This window comes from Botryllus schlosseri, chromosome 14 (assembly GCF_051294905.1).
Source record: "Botryllus schlosseri isolate E-star chromosome 14, Bs_hap1, whole genome shotgun sequence".
Taxonomy (NCBI): domain Eukaryota; kingdom Metazoa; phylum Chordata; class Ascidiacea; order Stolidobranchia; family Styelidae; genus Botryllus; species Botryllus schlosseri.
Genome location: NC_137249.1, coordinates 18238889 through 18258794, shown reverse-complemented (window position 1 = coordinate 18258794; position 19906 = coordinate 18238889). Strand labels below are relative to the sequence as shown.

At 39.5% G+C, this 19906-nt stretch overlaps 1 protein-coding gene across 1 annotated transcript; it reads right to left on the bottom strand.

The window, feature by feature from the left end:
* Window positions 1-45: 45 nt before the first annotated feature.
* LOC145455950 (uncharacterized) lies at window positions 46-16483 on the bottom strand. The gene is made up of 8 exons (XM_080333982.1): window positions 16393-16483; window positions 8283-8364; window positions 7875-7949; window positions 7789-7815; window positions 6078-6164; window positions 1924-1989; window positions 192-269; window positions 46-141 (listed from the first exon to the last, which is right to left on the bottom strand). Exons 1-8 carry the CDS (start codon window positions 16407-16409, stop codon window positions 46-48), a joined length of 528 nt encoding a protein of 175 aa, XP_080190108.1. The 5' UTR covers window positions 16410-16483.
* Between the last annotated feature and the right edge of the window lie 3423 nt (window positions 16484-19906).

The window sequence follows — 19906 nt, the reverse complement described above, 5'->3', positions numbered from 1 at the left end:
CAAAGAACGAAAATATCTTGGATTTAATGGGACGTTGTTTTGAAACTATTCTTCTCTACCCACAGTGAGCTTGCCTTCGGCGTTCTCAGACAAAACTGTTTCGGCATCAGTGGATGTCGATGGTTCATTTAAAAAAATCAACTATGTGTTTTGATGGAAAATGCAATAACTAATTAATGTGAAATAATTACCTGCGGAAGAGATTTTGCTTCAGAAAGTTCTTCGGTATGCATTTGCATTTGCATTTCTTTACTTTCGCGTTCCAAAATCTATTTAGAAACAAATTTATAATATCAAAATCTATTTAGAAAAAGAAGAGCAGATCCCGGCATGATTACAACACTGTCCGGTACTGGAGAAAAGACATAAAAGATTGAATTTTTGTAATTGATTTCAAATTTTGCATTGTAATGTTTGAGTCACTATCGGATTACCGTCTGTCGATAACAACAAGCATTTCTATCAGTAACATTCCACATAAATATAGTCGATACAACGCATAAATCCCTCAAATATCACACCATGGCCTATTGACCAATTCTGAAATAGAATCAATTTCGTTGTGTTTAACAATCCATTAACAAATGACAGATATACGCGAGGAGACAATCCGACTTCTCGATTCAAGTGCCGAAGAATCACAAAAAATCAAACTACTTCAAAGATATGGAATTAACAACAGATTTCATAAAGTTAGATAAATCACCATATTCACCAACCGGGGATTTCGTCTTTGATCCTCAATAACATGTTTTTAATAATAAATAATAATAATCTTAATATTAAAATACTATCGCAAAAGAATTCTGAAGCAAAACACGAACGGCAAATGCAGAATGTGCCACAACCAAAATGAAACTGTAGCACATCTCACGGCTGGGGTGCACTTAATTTCAGCTACCGAATACGCATGGAGACACAATAAGGTTGGTCACTACATTCATCTTGAATTATGCAAACATTTTAACATCACCACTTCGACAAAAAAATTGGTATGATTACAGCCAGCACCAGTGACAGAAAACGACCAAGTAAAAATTATGTGTTATGTACCAGTTATAACTGACCACGAAATCTGGAGCAACCACCCGGATATGATAATCAAACTGAAAAAGAAAAGAGAATGCTTATTCATTGAACTGGCTTTCCCAGCTGATCACAACATACTACAAAAAGAATCAGAAAAATATTCGAAATACGCAGATCTCAAAATGGAATGTGTGAAAATGTGGCGATGCAAAGTAAACATTGTACCGATAGTCATTGGCGCTACAGGGGTCGTAAGCAAAAAACTCATGAGACATATCCATTAGATTCCGGGTAACGTTCGATTCGACATGATCCAGAAGGTCACGTTATTGGGCAATGTGCATATTTTTCGGAAGGCCTTGAATGCACCACTGGACTAAAATTACACTTGTGCGCGTGAATCGCAGCATAATATCTGTAATTTCGATTCTTCATTTTCAATCATCTCTATTTCTGCTCTGCAACCCTTGTCAATTCTTCATCTACTGCGATTCTGTAATCTGACATCTCCATGTATTGCATAGGAATAACAATTTGACTATATTTCTGAAATTTTAAAAGTTTACTTCAATCAAGACAGTTTCCTTGGGGGGGGGGCAGGTTGCTCCTGGATTATGTGTGTATTTACCAGTTTTACTGTGAATAAAGACTGCGATAATAAGAGGCGGGCAAGCTTTTGATGCGGTTCAATATATTTCTCATTTTTCGATACGCCATATTGTTGGTCAAATATTTCTTATCAAAAACTTACATGAACTAGTTCATACTAGCCTCGCGGTCGCTAGTCGTCACCTAATCCATAGAGATTTTGTTTATTTGTTCATATTCGGCAAGCGATGAAGTATTAAACTATCTATCCATTTCACTTATAGTAACATACAACAAAGCATTTACCTGAGCAGGTTTGTCATAGGATAGCGGCACCGGCACTTTCTTGCCGCTTTCTTCAGGCTCCAAAATCTGTGCAAATAAAAGCACGAATGCTCCGCTGATACTTGCTTGAAGTGATTGTGAATTTTAAGAGATTCGTTACAGAATTATGTACTCTCAAGCATAGGCGCCGAATTATGGGGTGGCGGGGTGGCTCAGCCACCCCATGACATAATTATGGGGTGGCGGACACCCCATACAAATTGGTTAATCACCCGCCATCTATGCTGTCAATTAGCAAGTCTATGATTATCGCGTAAATGCCAACTATATTTACTATTACCCGATACGCGCGCGATTAATTGAATACTCAGCTTGAAATAGTGCTTAAAACGCCCCAATAAATTGTAATTCGTGATTGGTAATCATACAATCGAAGCGACCTCGTTTACGACGTCGATTTCGACGCGCGTGCTCGGAGAAATACCAGCTTTTTCTATACCGAATGAGCGAATTCACGTTCTACTTCTATTAATTAACTTGTCTTTGCGAACGTATTCGATTACAAAATAATTCTTGAGTTAGTTGTGTGAAATAGGGCAGTGTGCTATTGTATGCCTGCGAATTGAAAGTCTGTTCTGCGCAAAGTGCGCATATTCAATTGCAAACAATTGTCGCGATGTCAGACTCGGAACCCCATTTTGGTATACGCAAGTTGAGTAATTACTTATTAGATACTCGCTTTCTCGTTTGCTATCATCTCCAGGCTACTAATTCTTGTCTGCTTAATACACTCGTATTCTTCGAAGACACTTATCAGTGTTTGTTTGATTGTTATTATAGTGCGCATTGTGCAGTGCACGGCGTTGAATCATGTTGTCAAATATTGATGCAACAAGCAGTTCTCGGTGGCGTAAATTCTGAATTTATTCGATTAGTTTGAGCGGGAACCTTTTATGTTCCAACAAACTCCATTGCTGGACGGACTCTATCGCGCGCAACCATGTCGCGGATCGAATTTCAGACCATCGGGATTTGTATTTGTATGGATAAGGTTGCGGCATGCGCCCATATTGCTTTTGCTTCAATAACACCTGGATAATTACAATTGTACCGTTTCGCGATCAAATTCGACTGGCTGATCGGGACTTACGTAGGCCGAAGGCCCCGGGCTGATGTTAACCAGCGCGTTGTCGGTATTAAAACTATAAATCCAGTCCAAATGCCAATTCACTAATTCGTATTATCGATGCTGCGTACTGCAAATTAGTGAGAATCATTTGTATGCGAACTGGGTCATCGATATCACATGTGCACTATCGGCGGTGCTTTGATTTAGCGCGTCCGCATGCAGGCCTACTGTCGTCCGCAGAAACACTTCCGCCAAACAGTAACAATCTCTGAGTGTAATATTGTTTGTGTTTATGTATCTTTTTGATTAAAACTTATGCCCGCGTCTGAACAAATTGTGCTCATTGCCATTGCCGAATCTGGGTATTTAGGTATGACTAGCGCACCCTGTAATTCTAATTATTGCAGGTTTGCGGCTTGTCTGCAACTTCGCTATCAGCGCAACCTTGCCGGCCGATTGTACAGTCCGATAAAATTGATCACTACTATGTATTTCGCACAGCGTACTGATGCTGATTTCAGCAAACTAACGATCCTTATTGATGTACAAATTCGACCTCGTCGTTGGAAACGTAAATTTCATCGCACACTCTGAGAAACATCGTCTCCTATCGCGATTTGCCGATCAAATAAACGTTCACCGTCTACAAATAAAATTGCATTATTTGCATCGATGAGGGCCGCAAGTCGCGTTTAAAATATTTTGCGAAACATTTTTGTGATAAATATTCTCGTAGCGCATAGTTGAACGGAGTTTTATTGTGTGTGCCTGCTAGTTGGAAACTATTCCAGTGCCCATAATATTAATCCAATTATTCTTTGCGAACGTTAATCAGGAAATGCAGCAATGCAGTCAAAATCGATGTTTTAATCAGCAACCAGCAATTGTCGCGATGCGAGCTACTCAATACTAAGTAAAAACCCATTGCGTTGGCGGTGAGGAATAATTACCGATAGGCCGTGCGCGTTTGTAATCAAATCATTATTCTTGCCTATCTTTCGTGTTCCAGAATTGTCGCGCCGTGTTACTGCTCAGTCCAGCGACGCATGCCGATATGGCGGCAATCAATGACCTAGTTTCGCAATCATCTCAGCGGGAGATCGCGTCGCGTTACATTGAGCGATGCGATATGCGTGCACACTGCACAGACGAATCTCGCTAATTGGCCCAGCGTAACACTGATAACACGACTTGTTGAATTGCAACTGAATATTAGCGTCAGATGGGCCATTTCAAAAGGAAGGGGTTTTGCGTTTCAAACGGAGGGTGTTTCGACACCCCCTGACTACGCGCCTGCCGCCACCCCATGCAAAAATAAAAGTCGGCGCCTATGCCTCAAGTACCCGGAGCCATGGGGTATATAAGAACTTCATTGACCCATAATGTGATTGAGGAGGATAAGGTATCAGATATATCTAGTTGCATTTTGATCAATTTACCGGTTTAAACTAACCCTGATAGAGGGAAAAACATGATATTGTTTCTAGCGGGATATGTGAAAACAAATCTGGGATATAAAGTTAGTAGAAAATATGCTATACCATACTTCTGTACGAGTTTTAGATATGCCTTATTAAGATTATTTGAGTTAATCCAATCCACGATTTGAGTACTTTCCAGACCTTAAGAAATAACATTCTTCTGTAAGAGTTTTAGATATGCCTTATTAGGATTATTTGAGGTAATCCAATCCCAGAGGTGGACAGTAACGAAGTACTTCTACTTTTTCGAAGTACTCAAGTAGTTTTCCTCTACTTCTGGTAATTACTCAAGTAGATCTGATTTTCGCTACTTCTACTTCGTAATATTTTGTGATCTACTTACTTACTTTTCGCTATTTTCAGTTTGTTAAGTAGAAGTAGTTCAATCTTCCAATCAGGAAGATAGCCTGAGGAATTTCGAGGCTGTTTTCACGGAGTATCAACATTTAATTTTCATAAAAGTTTAGTAAAGCCCAGAATTTTCGTCGCGCTTGGCGCGTAGTGCTGGGTCCGGAGCGACCAGTATGATTTCACGAAAGTATCGGTGAATATAATTTAGGTAGAGGGATGGCGTGGTTCCGTTCACACCACATTGTCGCCCTTCGTCCATATCAAATAATACATCACAGCATATATGGCTCATCATAACGTTTGAAACTGATGTTTCGCAATCTAGCATTTACTTGTCATATCGTAATCTAGCATGTCCATGGCGTGTCCAAATATGGAAAAGTGGACTCTGACTTTTTTTAGTTTTAGAGCTGTTTTAGCATACTACCTTTGAAACTTTCTGGACTAAAAACATGAAATACATGTTCCGCTTTTAGAAGTAGCATTTATAATTCATTTTCAATTCCCAGTATCATATACTTTGAGTTATAATTATCATCAGCTCTTTTGTCTGGATAATATACCTGTTGAAGCATGAAAGCAAGTGTAGCAATGCCTTTAATTACTGGAAATAAATCTACACAATATGGCATTTTTACGGTGCACCGTATTTTTTATTAACGTATACTAATCGAGCAAAGTGTTTACAGCGCATCCTATACAACTTCTCCGTATTGCTCGTCGACTAAACTACGGGCCTTATAATATGGGGAATGGCGCCGTACCATGCTATTTTCTAAAACGTGCTGTTCGAGAAAGCAGAGGAATATCATCACATTTCCATATCAATACTCATTTTGATCCCATGATGTGGACGAATACTTATGCTATCGAAAATTGGATGACTGCTGGTATGCATCAATATGAATCAAGCTCGTCACCTATCGCATAGCTCAATTTTCACCTTTTTACAATTCATGTGAACGAATTAGGATCGTTTTCATAACTACTTACTTACTTGAGTACTTTTAAAGTCAGTCAATTCTACTTCTACTTCAAGTAGTTTTAGGTTGCTTATGGAGGAAGTACTTCTACTCGTACTTGAGTAGATATTTTCATCGCTACTTCTACTTCTACTTGAGTAGATTTCTTGACTACTTTGACCACCTCTGTCCAATCCACGATTTGAGTACTTTCCAGACCTTCAGAAATACCATACTATAGCCATGACCAACCTGGAGTTTTTCCTGGGATTTAGAGCGACGTGCGGAGGCCGGTTGGTCATTTTGACCGTTTTCCAAGTCCGCGGACTTCCAGGGTGGCTAGAGAATTAAATAATAGCAATAAATGATTCTGCGAAGGACAATCGATTTAGTGCCCTTACATGCACGCAGTTTTTTAATCCCTGCCAAAATCACATGTTACGATGTCCAAACCAGATATCAAAAACAAACTAAGAACACGCCTCACGAATGCACATCTGAAGCACTCGCTCAGAGTTGCAGTGTCAAGTTGACCAGAGTACAGCGCACTAGTTGATAGCATGCAATGCCAGGCTTCCCACTGACTGATACAGAAATAGAAAGAATGATGTCCAGTCTAAAGTGTGACATGATTATTTTAAAATTTGAGTTGACTGTTCTTGTATAATTTATACAAACATGGCGCGAAGTAATTGATGATACCTTAAAATATCTTATTGACTTACTAGTTGAAATGAGATGTTTTGATTTAAAAGACTCTCTTAGAATTCTTACCATAATGTGATTCCTGCCCAGTGCTATGAATATCAAAGCGAAAATTGAGTCTGGTAAGGGTAAACGGTGGGAGTAAATGGTAGCCCGTCGCTTCAATCAGTACCCAAGAAGTAGCTCTTGGTTGCATAAAAGTTGCCGACCACTGATTTAAAGTATTCGTTACCAAGCTATTGGTCGCTCAACTGAAGAATGGTGGCAACCTTGACTGCCAGGTGCAGGCATCGATACTAGCCCACTCTCAGTTCTTTATCAGTCTGTAGGTCTACTAAGTAGCGCGGAGACACAACACAAGGTAATTCCAGAACTACCCAGCTTTTTGATTGTTGGGTCGCCTGTTCAATCCCTGGCCAGACCAGAACTAAGACTTAATGTAAAATTGAGTTGCCGGACTTTGATATAAACATACTACGTATTTTCACCCGTTTACCAATCCAGATGTACAGGTGTACACCATTGGCACACAAAACCGTAATCGACCTCAGACTTTATGCCGCGGTCTAAATCGAGTACAACATTTTAATCCATATTATGCATGCAAATAAGAACGTAGGAAGGCATGCACGTGTACGCACAAATATTATATATTGAAGAGTCGAGTAGTCATATGCCACGATGAAAGTCTGATATATTTCACAAAATCGAACCTGAACCAAAAAGGCCTATAAACTGATTTCTAAACTGATCTCAATCACTCGTCATTAATAACCCTTATAATAGGGGGCCATTAGTCGATGAAATCCATGAAAAGGGGCTTTGGAAGTAGATGTTGATGTTAAACGTCGATACAATGATGGTTTTGATTGGGAAATGCAACAGCGAGGTGGGAACAAGGTCCTCAAAGCATTCAACATTTTGATATTGACATTGTGACGCTATGTTCATTTCTGGCGCCCCACGGACATCTGTCATACCGTATTCCTGATATACTTTGCCCGTCTTAAATCTCCATCATGGGCCGTAGAATCGAATTCGTACAGCACCAGTCATTTCAGAAGACGTGTGTGAACCAGTTGCTGATTTCAAAGAGGTACAAACGAGATAAAAGGTTATGTAATAACTAACAGAATAATCAGAAAGCTCAATCATTCGCTACTGCTTGATCAGAGTTGATATCGGAATGACAGGGTCAAAAAAATGATCGGATGAAATTAAACACCTTCTCATCAGATATGCTTCAATTAAGTCTCACCTGACTCTGATCTTCCGATTTCGTGCGCTGCAAATGATATATTTTGAAGTAACTATTTCATACATTATATTTAACAATGTTCTTACCTTGCAGTTCGAGCATCGAAATGAGGAAAGCCACGAAAACAAAGCTACAACCCGGTTCATAGCTCTACGGAATGTCTGCAAGATGAATTATGCGAAATTGATACGAGCTTACTCTTCTGACGCCTATATTACTAGAAGGACTAATTGGCTGGACATCTTCAATAGGGCGTGGAGATGGAATATTAGAGGGAGCCTACATAAATGTATGTTGCCAGTAGAATGTTAGGGACGGAGAAAGAGAGAGAATTGACTCATCAGCGCAAAATTCAAAAATACAATCAAACATGACATCGACACACAAAAGATTGATTGAATGCAGTACGGTACGCGACATGCTGTTCATAAAAGCACCTGCGATATAAAATGAATATTGCCAAATATGCAGTAATATGCAGTAATGCAACAAACCGTCATTTTTTTCCGTTTAGGAATGAAATCGAATCCAGCTGAGGATGGCGAAAATGAATTTTCCATCCTCTGCTTGTCGATGCTGAAATAATGCCAGAATTAAATTTGCGAGTAATCAAAATTGTTTCAGAGTAAATGTATTATGCATTGCAGCTCTCATATCTCTAGCAAATAATTGCACTGAGTTGCATGCGAACATTGGAAATACTGGCTTTACTGAACAATCGAGCTAAAGCTCATCTAGATAAATATTAATCATGTTTTCTCTCACCAAAGATACCAGTTATCCCGCACCTCATAATGCCTTAGAACTGTGAAATCCTAGTTACATCGGGAAAATGCTAATTTTTAATTTCAATGTAATATATTTCATTTCAACAATAATTCTTCGATAAAGAGACTTTTCGGAACATTAGTCCATCCTGTTTTATGTATAATCTGGGAATAGTTGTATGTTTGGGTCAGAGATATCTAGAACATCTAGAATCAAGATGTTCCTGGTTTGGGTAGGCCTATATAAGTACAGATTGAAATCAAGATATCTGATCCCAAATGGTTATTCTAGCGACCGGAAGAAATACTGATGAAACAGTTAGCATCATCACTGTTGGAAATCAAGACACTGCCTTCACTGCGGGCACAGCTCTGTTTAGGTCTATATCAACTTAAACAATAGAGGAGATGTGGTACCGATGGATCAAAAATTGCAAAATGATCTCTAGCCCTCAAATCTTCAGCCGAGAATAGCGGATCTTTTGCTGTCTCAACACTTTGATACAAGCTCTAACTATCGCGGACATTTACATGAATATGCGATTATTCAAAAAATATTTATGAACGTTTAAAATTTGTTGCTCGAACGGTCCCCAGTCCCCACCCGGTGGGTCCAAAGGCACACGATCATGGGACCTATGAGACATACGCTCAAAAACTCAAATTTGTTAACTTGTTTAGTTGTGTACTGTAAGCTAAGCTACAACAAGCCAATGAAGAATGTTTCGTCGCGACCTTCAAGAATAAAATAGATTATATCAACCCAAATGTTGGCATAAAATCATGCTTTGATTTACGCCTAAACATACAAAATTAATGCCACATACATATTACCCGCAAATCGACATTTTGACTTTCAAATACCTCGTAATAGGGATAAAACACCACATGTAACTATGATTTAACGCCTATATATATGCAGTCGAGTTTCTGTTGTTAAGTGATTAGTTGGCCCATCTATTTGGCTTGATTTGGCTATGGTACCATAGGTCCCCCACCCCATAAATATTGTAATTGACTTGAAAATAGTCCACTCGAGGATGGTATTGATTCAAAAAATATGTGGCATTATATACCCTGATACAAGCCCTATAATTCACATCAAAAATTATGGCGGGTTTGTTAGTCTGTGAGGTGATATAGAAAAATGCAAATGTCGATCTAAATTTACTTCATACCCCCTAAAACGTAAATCATTCGTCACAGACCCCATAACTCGCGCAGGTCGAATTTTTTTGCATGTGAGGAAAGATTCTGTCAGCATGTTATTGTACAAAAATTCACGGAGTGCAATCATGGAATTATCATGGAAAATTTTTCAAGTATTTTCGGTCCCAGTGATCCATCGGTACCACATCTCCCCCCAGGCGATGCAATAGTGACCAAACTCTACGAGCTGTCAATTGCGCCACCCGGAAATACTATTGATTACGCTATGATGTGATAGTGTAGGATTGTAGGATTGTTCAATCTCACTGATATAACCGTTGATCATTAATGAATATAACGAGATATCATAGACCAATTTATTATGACCATGAGAGAGAGGGAGAGATAGATATATGATATTCATTTTCGCCTGCCCCATCGAGATGCTTTGACGACGAAGATGCGATGTGACCCCTAGGTCACCTAGTCCGCACCCCTGTTTTTGTTTCTCATCCACGCTATCCATGGGTGCGTCTAACAGGATAGCTGCGGATACCAGTTCTCGACTCTTAGGTCTGACCCGGCCGGGGTTCGAACCACGACCTACCGATCACGAAGTCGAACACATCACCATTAATTAGAAAAAATAATTCTATGTCGACGCCGGTGTCTCAATGAAAGTGTAGCATTTCGACGAAACATTGACATAAGGTAATAAACAAGGATTAAATCTCATTGTTCTGGAGGTGTCAGTCAAGGATTTCGCGAATTTTTACCAAGAAAACTTCTTACCTATCTTCAGCATCCATATAGCCAGACGATCTTTGCGATCAAATATAAGACATGACTATTAATAGAGAGTTCCTCGAAACATTTCACTAGGATACGCACAGTGCATTATACACGCGATACGATAACAATGCGAGAAAAAAATCGCTTTGTGCAATAATTACTATCATTATGACGTCACAGTGACACGTAGTTCATTGAGCCACAAGGCTATATCGAAAATTGTAGATTTTGTGAAAATTTAGTTATAATCGACATGTTCTTCGCACAAAACAGGTGTTCATATTGTCTAATTATACGTAGGCTACCTCAAGCTTTCCAGCCGACTCTGATGAGACGTATGGTGTTTAAATAGCTCAGTGATAGTGACACGTATGGAGTCACAATGTACAAGTGGCAAATAGGAGAGACAACGGCGTCTTTTATCGCCCAGCTACGCCTATGATGTCAACCTTCAGCTATAGATTTACGGTACTGCGGTAGGTCTAGTTATTGCCACATAAAAATAGCAATAATCGCATCCGGTGGCAATTTCATGTCGCTAGAAGTCTACATTTTTAATACGGGTAGTAAGTAAAAAAATATGCATCTTTTATAGAAAGGCGAATCAGCGCCAGCGATTACCGAGCATTCAGCAGGACCATGACTCTATTCTAGGGTGGCCAAGGGCTGTTTATAAATAACTTTTTTCCCGGATTTCAGCCATTCACTGATTAAATTGTCAGGTTACCCTAAAAACGCTGCACACCAAATTTGGTTCGATTCTAACAAGTATACGACTCCGCAGATCCAATTAAAATTTTTAATTTATTATGGAAAATTGAAAAAATTTTCCGCCAACCCCATGAAATTGTTGAGCTGTCTTCAAAGACGTTGCAAAACAAATTTGAGGTAATTCCGACCAGCAGAAGCGGAGTTATGTGAGTTTTTCGTTGATAAATCGAGGATTATCCCCTATCAAGCAGCCAAAGTTCAAAGAACCTGTACACAATTTCATTGACCCCAGATGTCTCATCGACATAAACAGCTAATGAAGTACATTACGGTAATAAATGTATAGATTCAGGAATCCGGCCCGCCAAGTAGCCTACTTCATTTTACCATATCCGCCCCGCCGACTGGAAAAGTTGGCCCCCCTGATTTAGAGACTATTTTACTGTATGGACTGATTACATTAATTAACCCCTCCCCCAGTTTGAGCTATAGGAGGAGATAAATGACAGTTAAGATTCAAGAAGTCATAGCACTACGCCAGCATTGACTAATCTTTACAGCCAATTGCTCACTGCCCTGAAATTCCTGTTGCAGTTTTACGACCCTGCTAGGCATGATTTCGAATATATATGCTATAGGATGCAGTGGAAGACGAAGATGGTAATAATAGTTGGTCTAGCAGCTGCAGTGACACCGGCTCCGTCATACGAATGCAGAGTAAAATGACGCCTTTTAGTCAAGATCAACTAAACATATCGTATTGAGTTTGGTTGGAACGACAAAAGCAAGCAAGGATATGGGTCGCCTTAAAGTGATGCTTAGGAACGTTCTTGGATCAAGGAAAAGCATGAGCAATGAGCATAACGTTTACTATCATCGCTTCCCCGAAAATATCGGAAAGATAAGTAAGGAACAAAGTGGAAGGTTTCGCCTATATATCAAATAAATGGAAGAGAGATATCAAGAGAGTTGGGATACTCACATGATGGCAGCTTACTGCCAGTACCTAGCCTATTGCGAATATGTCCCCAGCAAAGTCGTACAAGACTTTGCTGCAGGTGACTTCAAGCTAATTTGAGTAAATTACCAGAGTTACATCTACAAAATTAACTAATACACATCCTGTGTTGGATTTATTTCTTCCTGAAGCTCTGAATACTCCCCGGCAAACAAAATTATTGCTTTCTTATTCATTTCGTCTGTGTTTACAAATTATCGTCTTTTGTAAGATCAGGCATAGGCCTACTTGGTTTGTTATTACTGAATTACTGCTATGTATTTTTTCACATTAAACACATTTATAGGTAGGCTACAGGAAGTTTAATGTCACCAATTAAGGTATGATAGGAGAATCCGATGGAATACGAATAAATGGGGCGTTTTTGTGATTTAATCTGATCGAATTGTGCCTTTACCTTCGTCGCATTCTCGTGGTTTCAGTGCAGACAGACCTATCAATTCAAAAATATTTAATATAGGCTGTTCGGATAAAATGGAACCTAGTTTATATGAAATAAAAAATTAGAATTAGAAATATTTAAATTCGGTCATATTTTGAAAACAAGACCGAATTAGCAGAAACTAGTGCTATTTTCGTGCTCAGAGCACTGATGTAGGCCTACCTTAAAATCGTTCTTACAATCCATGATGAAATATTTTGTTGGTGAGTGTAATATATCAGCCACCCAAAATATAATCCAAATGTCTGTGGTCACACTACTGTGTCACTTTCGACTCAAAAGGTCCCCGGACAATAAAGAAACCCGAATCGCGATTTATTAATAACAATAAACCAAATTCCAACGTCCGCGTTTACTGATATATCTCTTATATTCCTCACAACGCATACGCATACGTTACAACTTAAACCAACGGAGCATAAAAATATGCCAACTAATATCGTCGTTAGCGACACTGTTTTCGCTGTTCATTACTGTATGTATTCAACAGGCCACTCATCGTAAATTTGCGAATTCGATCGCTCGCGAATAACGGTGTTGCTAGATAGAACCTTATCATCTGTGCTATAATTCAATATAATGTTATGTATATATGCTTGATTCAGTGTTGGGATCAAGTCACCACCTTCGAGTCACGAGTCATTTCTAGTCATTGCACATTTTGACTCGAGTCAAGTCGAGTCAAGTCGAGTCACTCGATTTTTGGAGGTGACTCGAGTCAAGTCGAGTCAAGTCAAGTCAAGTCACGAGTCAAGTCACAATTCAAATCAAGTTGCCTTTTCGAAGTATGAGGCATGATTACGTCATTGCATTTTGCTAGCTGTCTAAAATACAGATTGAGTGTTCATTGATTTTAAACCGATGAACGAATATAGATTTCAAGATACACGAAAGAAGGCGCTGTATCGCTCACATAAACGTAGAACTGCTAAACTAAAAGTAATCGCATCGCCTCATTTTATAGTTACCAGCCAGAATAAAGAATAGAGAAACGAATTGACAAGATGCAATACATTACCCATTTACAAATTGATATGATACAATTCGAGCCTGCACCAATGGTTGAGGTCTACATAAACTATATTCAATTTCAATAAAACAAGAGTTTTGGTTAAGGTAAGAACGGAGAACAGAAATAAACATTTTGCTATTAAATTACTGTACCACTATTTACGACAACGTAAGCTGTCAGCTTCGATCACTTCGTTTGCGGTCAATTTATTTGTGAGAAAACAATGGGGGCTCAGTAAAACGCATGATGATTGAATAATTAGTAGCTTTCACGCTTTCACCAGCGTTTCGCGAACAATCCGAGCATATGCAAGATACAATGATTTTTATCGACACGGATAACTTGATGACTTGAAATTGACTAGTGAATTTTGCTCCGAGTCACGAGTCAATCCTCATTTCTGATACGCCGAGTCAGGTCAAGTCAAGTCATTTTAGCAAGGTGACTCGAGTCAAGTCAAGTCATACGAAAAAGGTGGCTCAAGTCTGACTCGAGTCCAGTCATGACTCGAGTGTTGGGATGACTCGAGTCATGACTTGACTCGAGTCAGACTCGAGTCACTTTTTTCGTATGACTTGACTTGACTCGAGTCACTTTGCTAAAATGACTTGACTTGACTTGACTCGACGTATCAGAAATGTGGATTGACTCGTGACTCGGAGCAAAATTCACGAGTCAATTTCAAGTCATCAAGTAATCGGCGTCGATAAAAATCACTGTATCTTGCATATGTTCGGATTGTTCGCGAAACGCTGGTGCAACCCTTGAAAGCGATCAATCATTCAATGATCGAGCGTTCCACTGAGCCGCGATTGTTTTCTCATAAATAAATTGACCGTAAACGAAGTGATCGAAGCTTACAGCTTACGTTGTCGTTCACTCTAGTAGTAATAAAATAGCAAAATGTCTATTTCTGTTCTCTGTTCTTTTACCTTTACCAAACCTCTTGTTTTATTTGAATTAAATTCGAATATACTTTATATTGTCCTCAACGCATGCTCGAATTGTATCACATCTATTTGTAAATGGGTAATGTATTGCATCTTCTCAATTCGTTTGTCTATTCTCTATTTTGGCTGGTAACTATAAACTGAGGCTATGCAATTACTTACGTAGTTTAATAGTTTTACGTATATGTGAGCGATGCAGCGTCTTCTTGCGTGCGTATTTAACTCTATATTCGTTCACCGGTTCGGAACCAATGACCACTCAATCTGTATTTCAGACAGCTAGCAAATTGCAATGACGTAATCATGACTCATACTTCGAAAAGGCAACTTGACTTGAAATGTGACTTGACTCGTGACTTGACTTGACTTGACTCGACTTGACTCGAGTCACCTCCAAAAATCGAGTGACTTGACTTGACTCGAGTCACCTTTGAAAATCGATTGACTTGACTTGACTAGAGTCAAAATTTGCAGTGACTCGAAATGACTCGTGACTCGAAGGTAGTGACTTGATCCCAACACTGGACTCGAGTCATCCCAACACTGGCTTGATTATGAATTATTCAAATGAAGACCAAGAGAATTAGGTAAAGTTTTGAGATAAGTAAAGAAAAGGACGTAGTTTATTTTCGTCCTTGATGTTTTTGCGGCATATACACCGACTCATGATACGCATAAACACGATCCGTGCCTATGGATACCATGAGTGCATGATGTGCATATGTGCCGCTGGACAAGGAAGGTGCCGATTTAGCCTTTTACGGCTTTCTAAGTCTTGCACCACCCATCCATGCTATCCCAGTAATGCATCAGCGTCAAGTTGGGAAGTCATGGATACCAGTGTTACTAATTAGGTCGTTGGTCTGACCCGGCCGGGGATAGAACCCACGACCTACCATCAAGAAGCCGAACGCTTCACCATTACGCTCTTGTCGGATAACTTGACTGGTCCTGCACGCGAGCGATCTCTAAGGTTTGAATGCGACCCGCGACCCCATTTGGGTTTGACACCTCTGATATGGAAGCTACGGTCGCTTTTATTCCCGAAAGGTTAGTATCATTCTAAATAGCGGCGTAAGCTACCCAGCCTACCCATGATCGAAACAGCCCTTTTCCGACCAACAGACAATGCTAATCATGGGTCAGTTCATCACCAACCTCTTTATGTAGTACGATTCACACTCATACATATGCACGCTTTTCCGTACCAAATCAAGTCCGGTGTATCACGCGATTCACAAACAAGCCGGAATGAATGGATAGTCCTGACGACGAACGCAAGATTTTATGTTATCATTTGTTCTGCAGTAGCAAAAAGGGGGAAAATAATTTAAAGATATTGAATGGATTTGGCAAGTAGGCTACTTCCATGTATTGGTATTAATCGTGATGCTAACTCAGCCTACGAGATTACATTTACTAGTAGAACTATCAATGGCGGAACTCTGGAATTACTATTGGCTACGCCACAATTTGGTAGCGTAGGATAACCATTGTAGGTAACAAAATCTTATTGCCATAACGGTTGATCCTTAATGAAAATTGACGAGACCATAAGACCATGTTATAGAACAATTGTTATGATCATGAACTTTGAATAACTATTGAATAAATTTGAAGAAATGATTATATGTCGACCCCGGCGTCTCATTGAAAGTATAGCAATACGATGAAACATTGAAGAAAGTTGAGGAAGCAATAAATGACTGTTTGGTAGGTTTCAGTCATGGAAATCGCAGATTTTGACCAATAAAACTTCTTACCTGTCCTCAGCCGCCATATCCTCAGACGATCACTACGATCGCATAGATTACATGCGTATTAATAAAGAGTTTCGCGAAACATTTCGCTGGGATATGCACACGATACAATAACATTATAACATTATAAAAATCCGCTAGGTGGAATAATTCTCTGTCATTATTACGTCACAATTGCACATACATATCATGCGCTACTAGATGTTGATTCCGATTGTTTTTATTGTTTTTCGCATCGAATATCAATGCGACTTTTAATTTGGTATTAAAGTGATAATGCATTCTCAATACCCAAGAGATATTATACTTCTACCTTCAGTATCTCCATATCAGGGGTGGCCAATCTGCGGCCGCAGAAAAAGAATTATGCTGCAGTCTACACGTAATACAGTGGTGGATTTATATTTTGTCACTCAGTAGAAATTTGGTGTTCCCAAGGGCTTGCAGATTAGCGTAAGAATATCCCAGGTTAAGCTTAAGAATCACTGGTCTAGATGTTTGACTACATAGGCAACAGTATTCCGGCCACGGGCTTTACCGCGTCAAGACATATACCATGACATATCAGGTTTTGGCCGAAATGCCACTGTGCTGAATTCGCTGCCGAACGATCGACAGCGATAAACCTTAGGTCACTATAGTAACCAAGTCATACACTGGGGATTCAGATGTTGAATGCGGCCCACGAGATAAAACGTTTGACCCCTATTACGTTCGTGCATTTGACGTTTGTGTCGTTTGTCTGTTATTTGTCTAGGATTAGTAATTACTGCCAATCATTAGCCTATTTCCTCGTGTGTCGTGCTTCGTATTTATACCCTTGTTTTCTGTTCTCTATCGTCTTTCCTTCACCTGCACTCTGGATTGTCTCGCCTGTATTAAGTTGTTGTTCTGCTGATTATATACTGATTTCATATTGCAACCTCGTCGTATGAGTTATTGTTCAAGCATGATCAAGAACATAACAACCCCCATGCCATACGCTGATCATGTTCAACCAAACTTCTTGAAGGATTCGTTCCCCAGAACCAGTCCGTCAACGGGTCATTTCATGACTGACCATTATGATAGACGACCACGTAAACTCTTTCCGCGGCGTAGGCCTACTATAGTTCCGGCATTATGCTATGCAATTCACGAACGAGCCGGAGGGCGAATGGGTAGCCTTTTGCGCGAAAAATTTTACAGACAATAAATGGATTTTGTCAATAACATTGGTACTTGTATGCGGTATGCACGATGTTTTATCCTATCTCAGTTTACATGATAGGATTTTACCCATGGACCAGATGGAGATGACGGTATGCGATCTTTAGGAATATATAGATCTCCCTGGCGTATTTATGCGTTTATTTATACTTTTTATTCTTATATTTCTTTGTTTGGAATGGATATATAGCCACATTAATATAAAAAATATAGTGACACTAGGTCGGTTCGGTTCATCACCAGCCAATATTTTCCATATGATTCACATACTTACATTCGCGCTTTTCCGTAGCGAATAAGTCCGGTATAACGGTATATCCCACCATTCACCAACGAACCTGACTGGATAGTTGTGACGGCGAACGGAGGATTTATTGTAATTAGAATTTAGTTAGCATAAGTTCTGTAGTAGCGAGAAAGGGCGGAAAATTTATCAAACTATTGAATCAATCTGGTCAGTAATATTGGTATACTTGCATATGATTTCAAATCCACCCCAGCCAGCGTGAATAGATCCACCAGTAGAGCTGATGCAGTAGCCAGGGAAGTGATTCTCAACCTTTTGCCATCGCGGCACCCTAGAACTTCGAGTACCAGGATCCATTTCTAAGTGTGGGAGGATCATCTGGATCTTCCTCGCTATGTGATCCGCGTAAGCGATGTCTCACAACAACTATGGGGTGAAATTGGGCCGTGGTATTAGTTGGTAATTCAGGAATAATAGTAAGAAATGTCAGTTTGGTGTAAAATGATCATGTCGAAATACCATGAACACTTCAAAACAACGAGTACTCAGAGAGCAAGATTTGGCAAGAAGACGACTAAAAAATAAATAGGAAAAATTCATTAGCCGACGTCATGTCAGCCATTAGTTCTGATGGAGGTGCCAGGGAAAAAGTCAACATCTTCGGCCTATAAACCTCAACACCACGGTCAGATTGTCCGATTGCTACACTTATTTTTAGTCATCACCTTCCCAAATGTTATTATACGAGGTCAGGTTGGTGTTCCGCCTCTGTTGACGGTATAGAGGCCCCTCCACTACATCGCTGTGCTCAGTTTCCTTACATAATAAACGCACAGAAAAAGACCCGCGCAAGGACGGTTTTCAAGAAAGAGAATGGAAAAGAGCGCGGAAGCCTAAAATAAATCAAGATAACGATCGAACACTGCTATATCAGATATTATAGGCTGTGGGGATGCATACCAGATTGACGGACCGTACTTGGTCGCTTCGATTATCACCTATCTGTTCATAACATCGCATACATTGTGTGCCCTGTGCGGGTAATAAATAATAGAACCACAGACGATACGCAGTCATAATTTGGATTCCTTAATTTTGTTATACGTCGGCCAAATTTTCAAGCGGCTCCCGGGAGCAGACCAATCGGCACATTATAGTCTTTCACGGCACACCGGTTGAGAACCACTGAGCTGTTGTCTTCAAAAATTTATGGAACTTCATCATACACACGCCATAGGCCTACACACCATACTAAAAAAACTCTATTCATTTCAAGTAATATTAATGTCTTCAGTTAACATCATCACGGCTGCAAGTTATCATAATTATTTCACTGTGGGCTCAGTCCTGTTTCGGTTTAGCTCAAAATTTCAACTATCCCTGGCGATGCAATAGTGACGAATCTCTACTTGCTATCAATTGCACAAGTGGCAAGTTTATTGTGCTGTGCTATAATTTGGTAGTGTAGGACAGCAGGAGTGTACAGAAGGGCTTTTCAAAAATGACCTTTTTTGGAAGAGGAGTTATCGCCGTCGAAAAATTTGGATTTGAATAAAATAGTATTTACGGTGGGCACCACTATAATAAATAATTAAAGAATTGGTCACCGTAAATACTATTTTATTCATAATCCAAATTCTTCGACGGCCGTAACTCCACTTCCACTGGTTGGAATTGAACCAAATTTGGTGAGCATCGTTTGTGTACACAACCTAACACTTTCTTGGGGTGAACAGAAAATTTTCAAATTTTTAGCTATTTATTTTTATATAATAAATAGAAACTATCTTCTCCTGTAGCAATGCGGCTACTGGTTGGAATTGAACCAAATTTGGTGTGTATGCGTAATTAGGTAACCTAACAATTTTATCAAGTAGCCAGTACGATTTGAGAAAAAAAGTCATTTTTGAAGAGACTTAGTGTACAGTGTACACTTGTACAGTGGCGTAGAAGCATATGCTGCCGTCCATTGCTTTCGTTGAAAATGCCGACCAAATTTTGAAAGTTCCAATCTTTTCAATTATATTTACTGGAAATTTTGTTGTGTTTACTAAAAAAAGG

What these genes read in the sequence shown, in the direction of transcription:
- LOC145455950 (XM_080333982.1), bottom strand. An exon ending in CTAAACGGAAAAAAATGACG is followed by an intron (nt 7,950 to 8,282) that starts GTTTGTTGCATT and finishes TTCATCTTGCAG; the next exon opens with ACATTCCGTAGAGCTATGAA. An exon ending in TTCGATGCTCGAACTGCAAG is followed by an intron (nt 7,816 to 7,874) that starts GTAAGAACATTG and finishes TATCATTTGCAG; the next exon opens with CGCACGAAATCGGAAGATCA.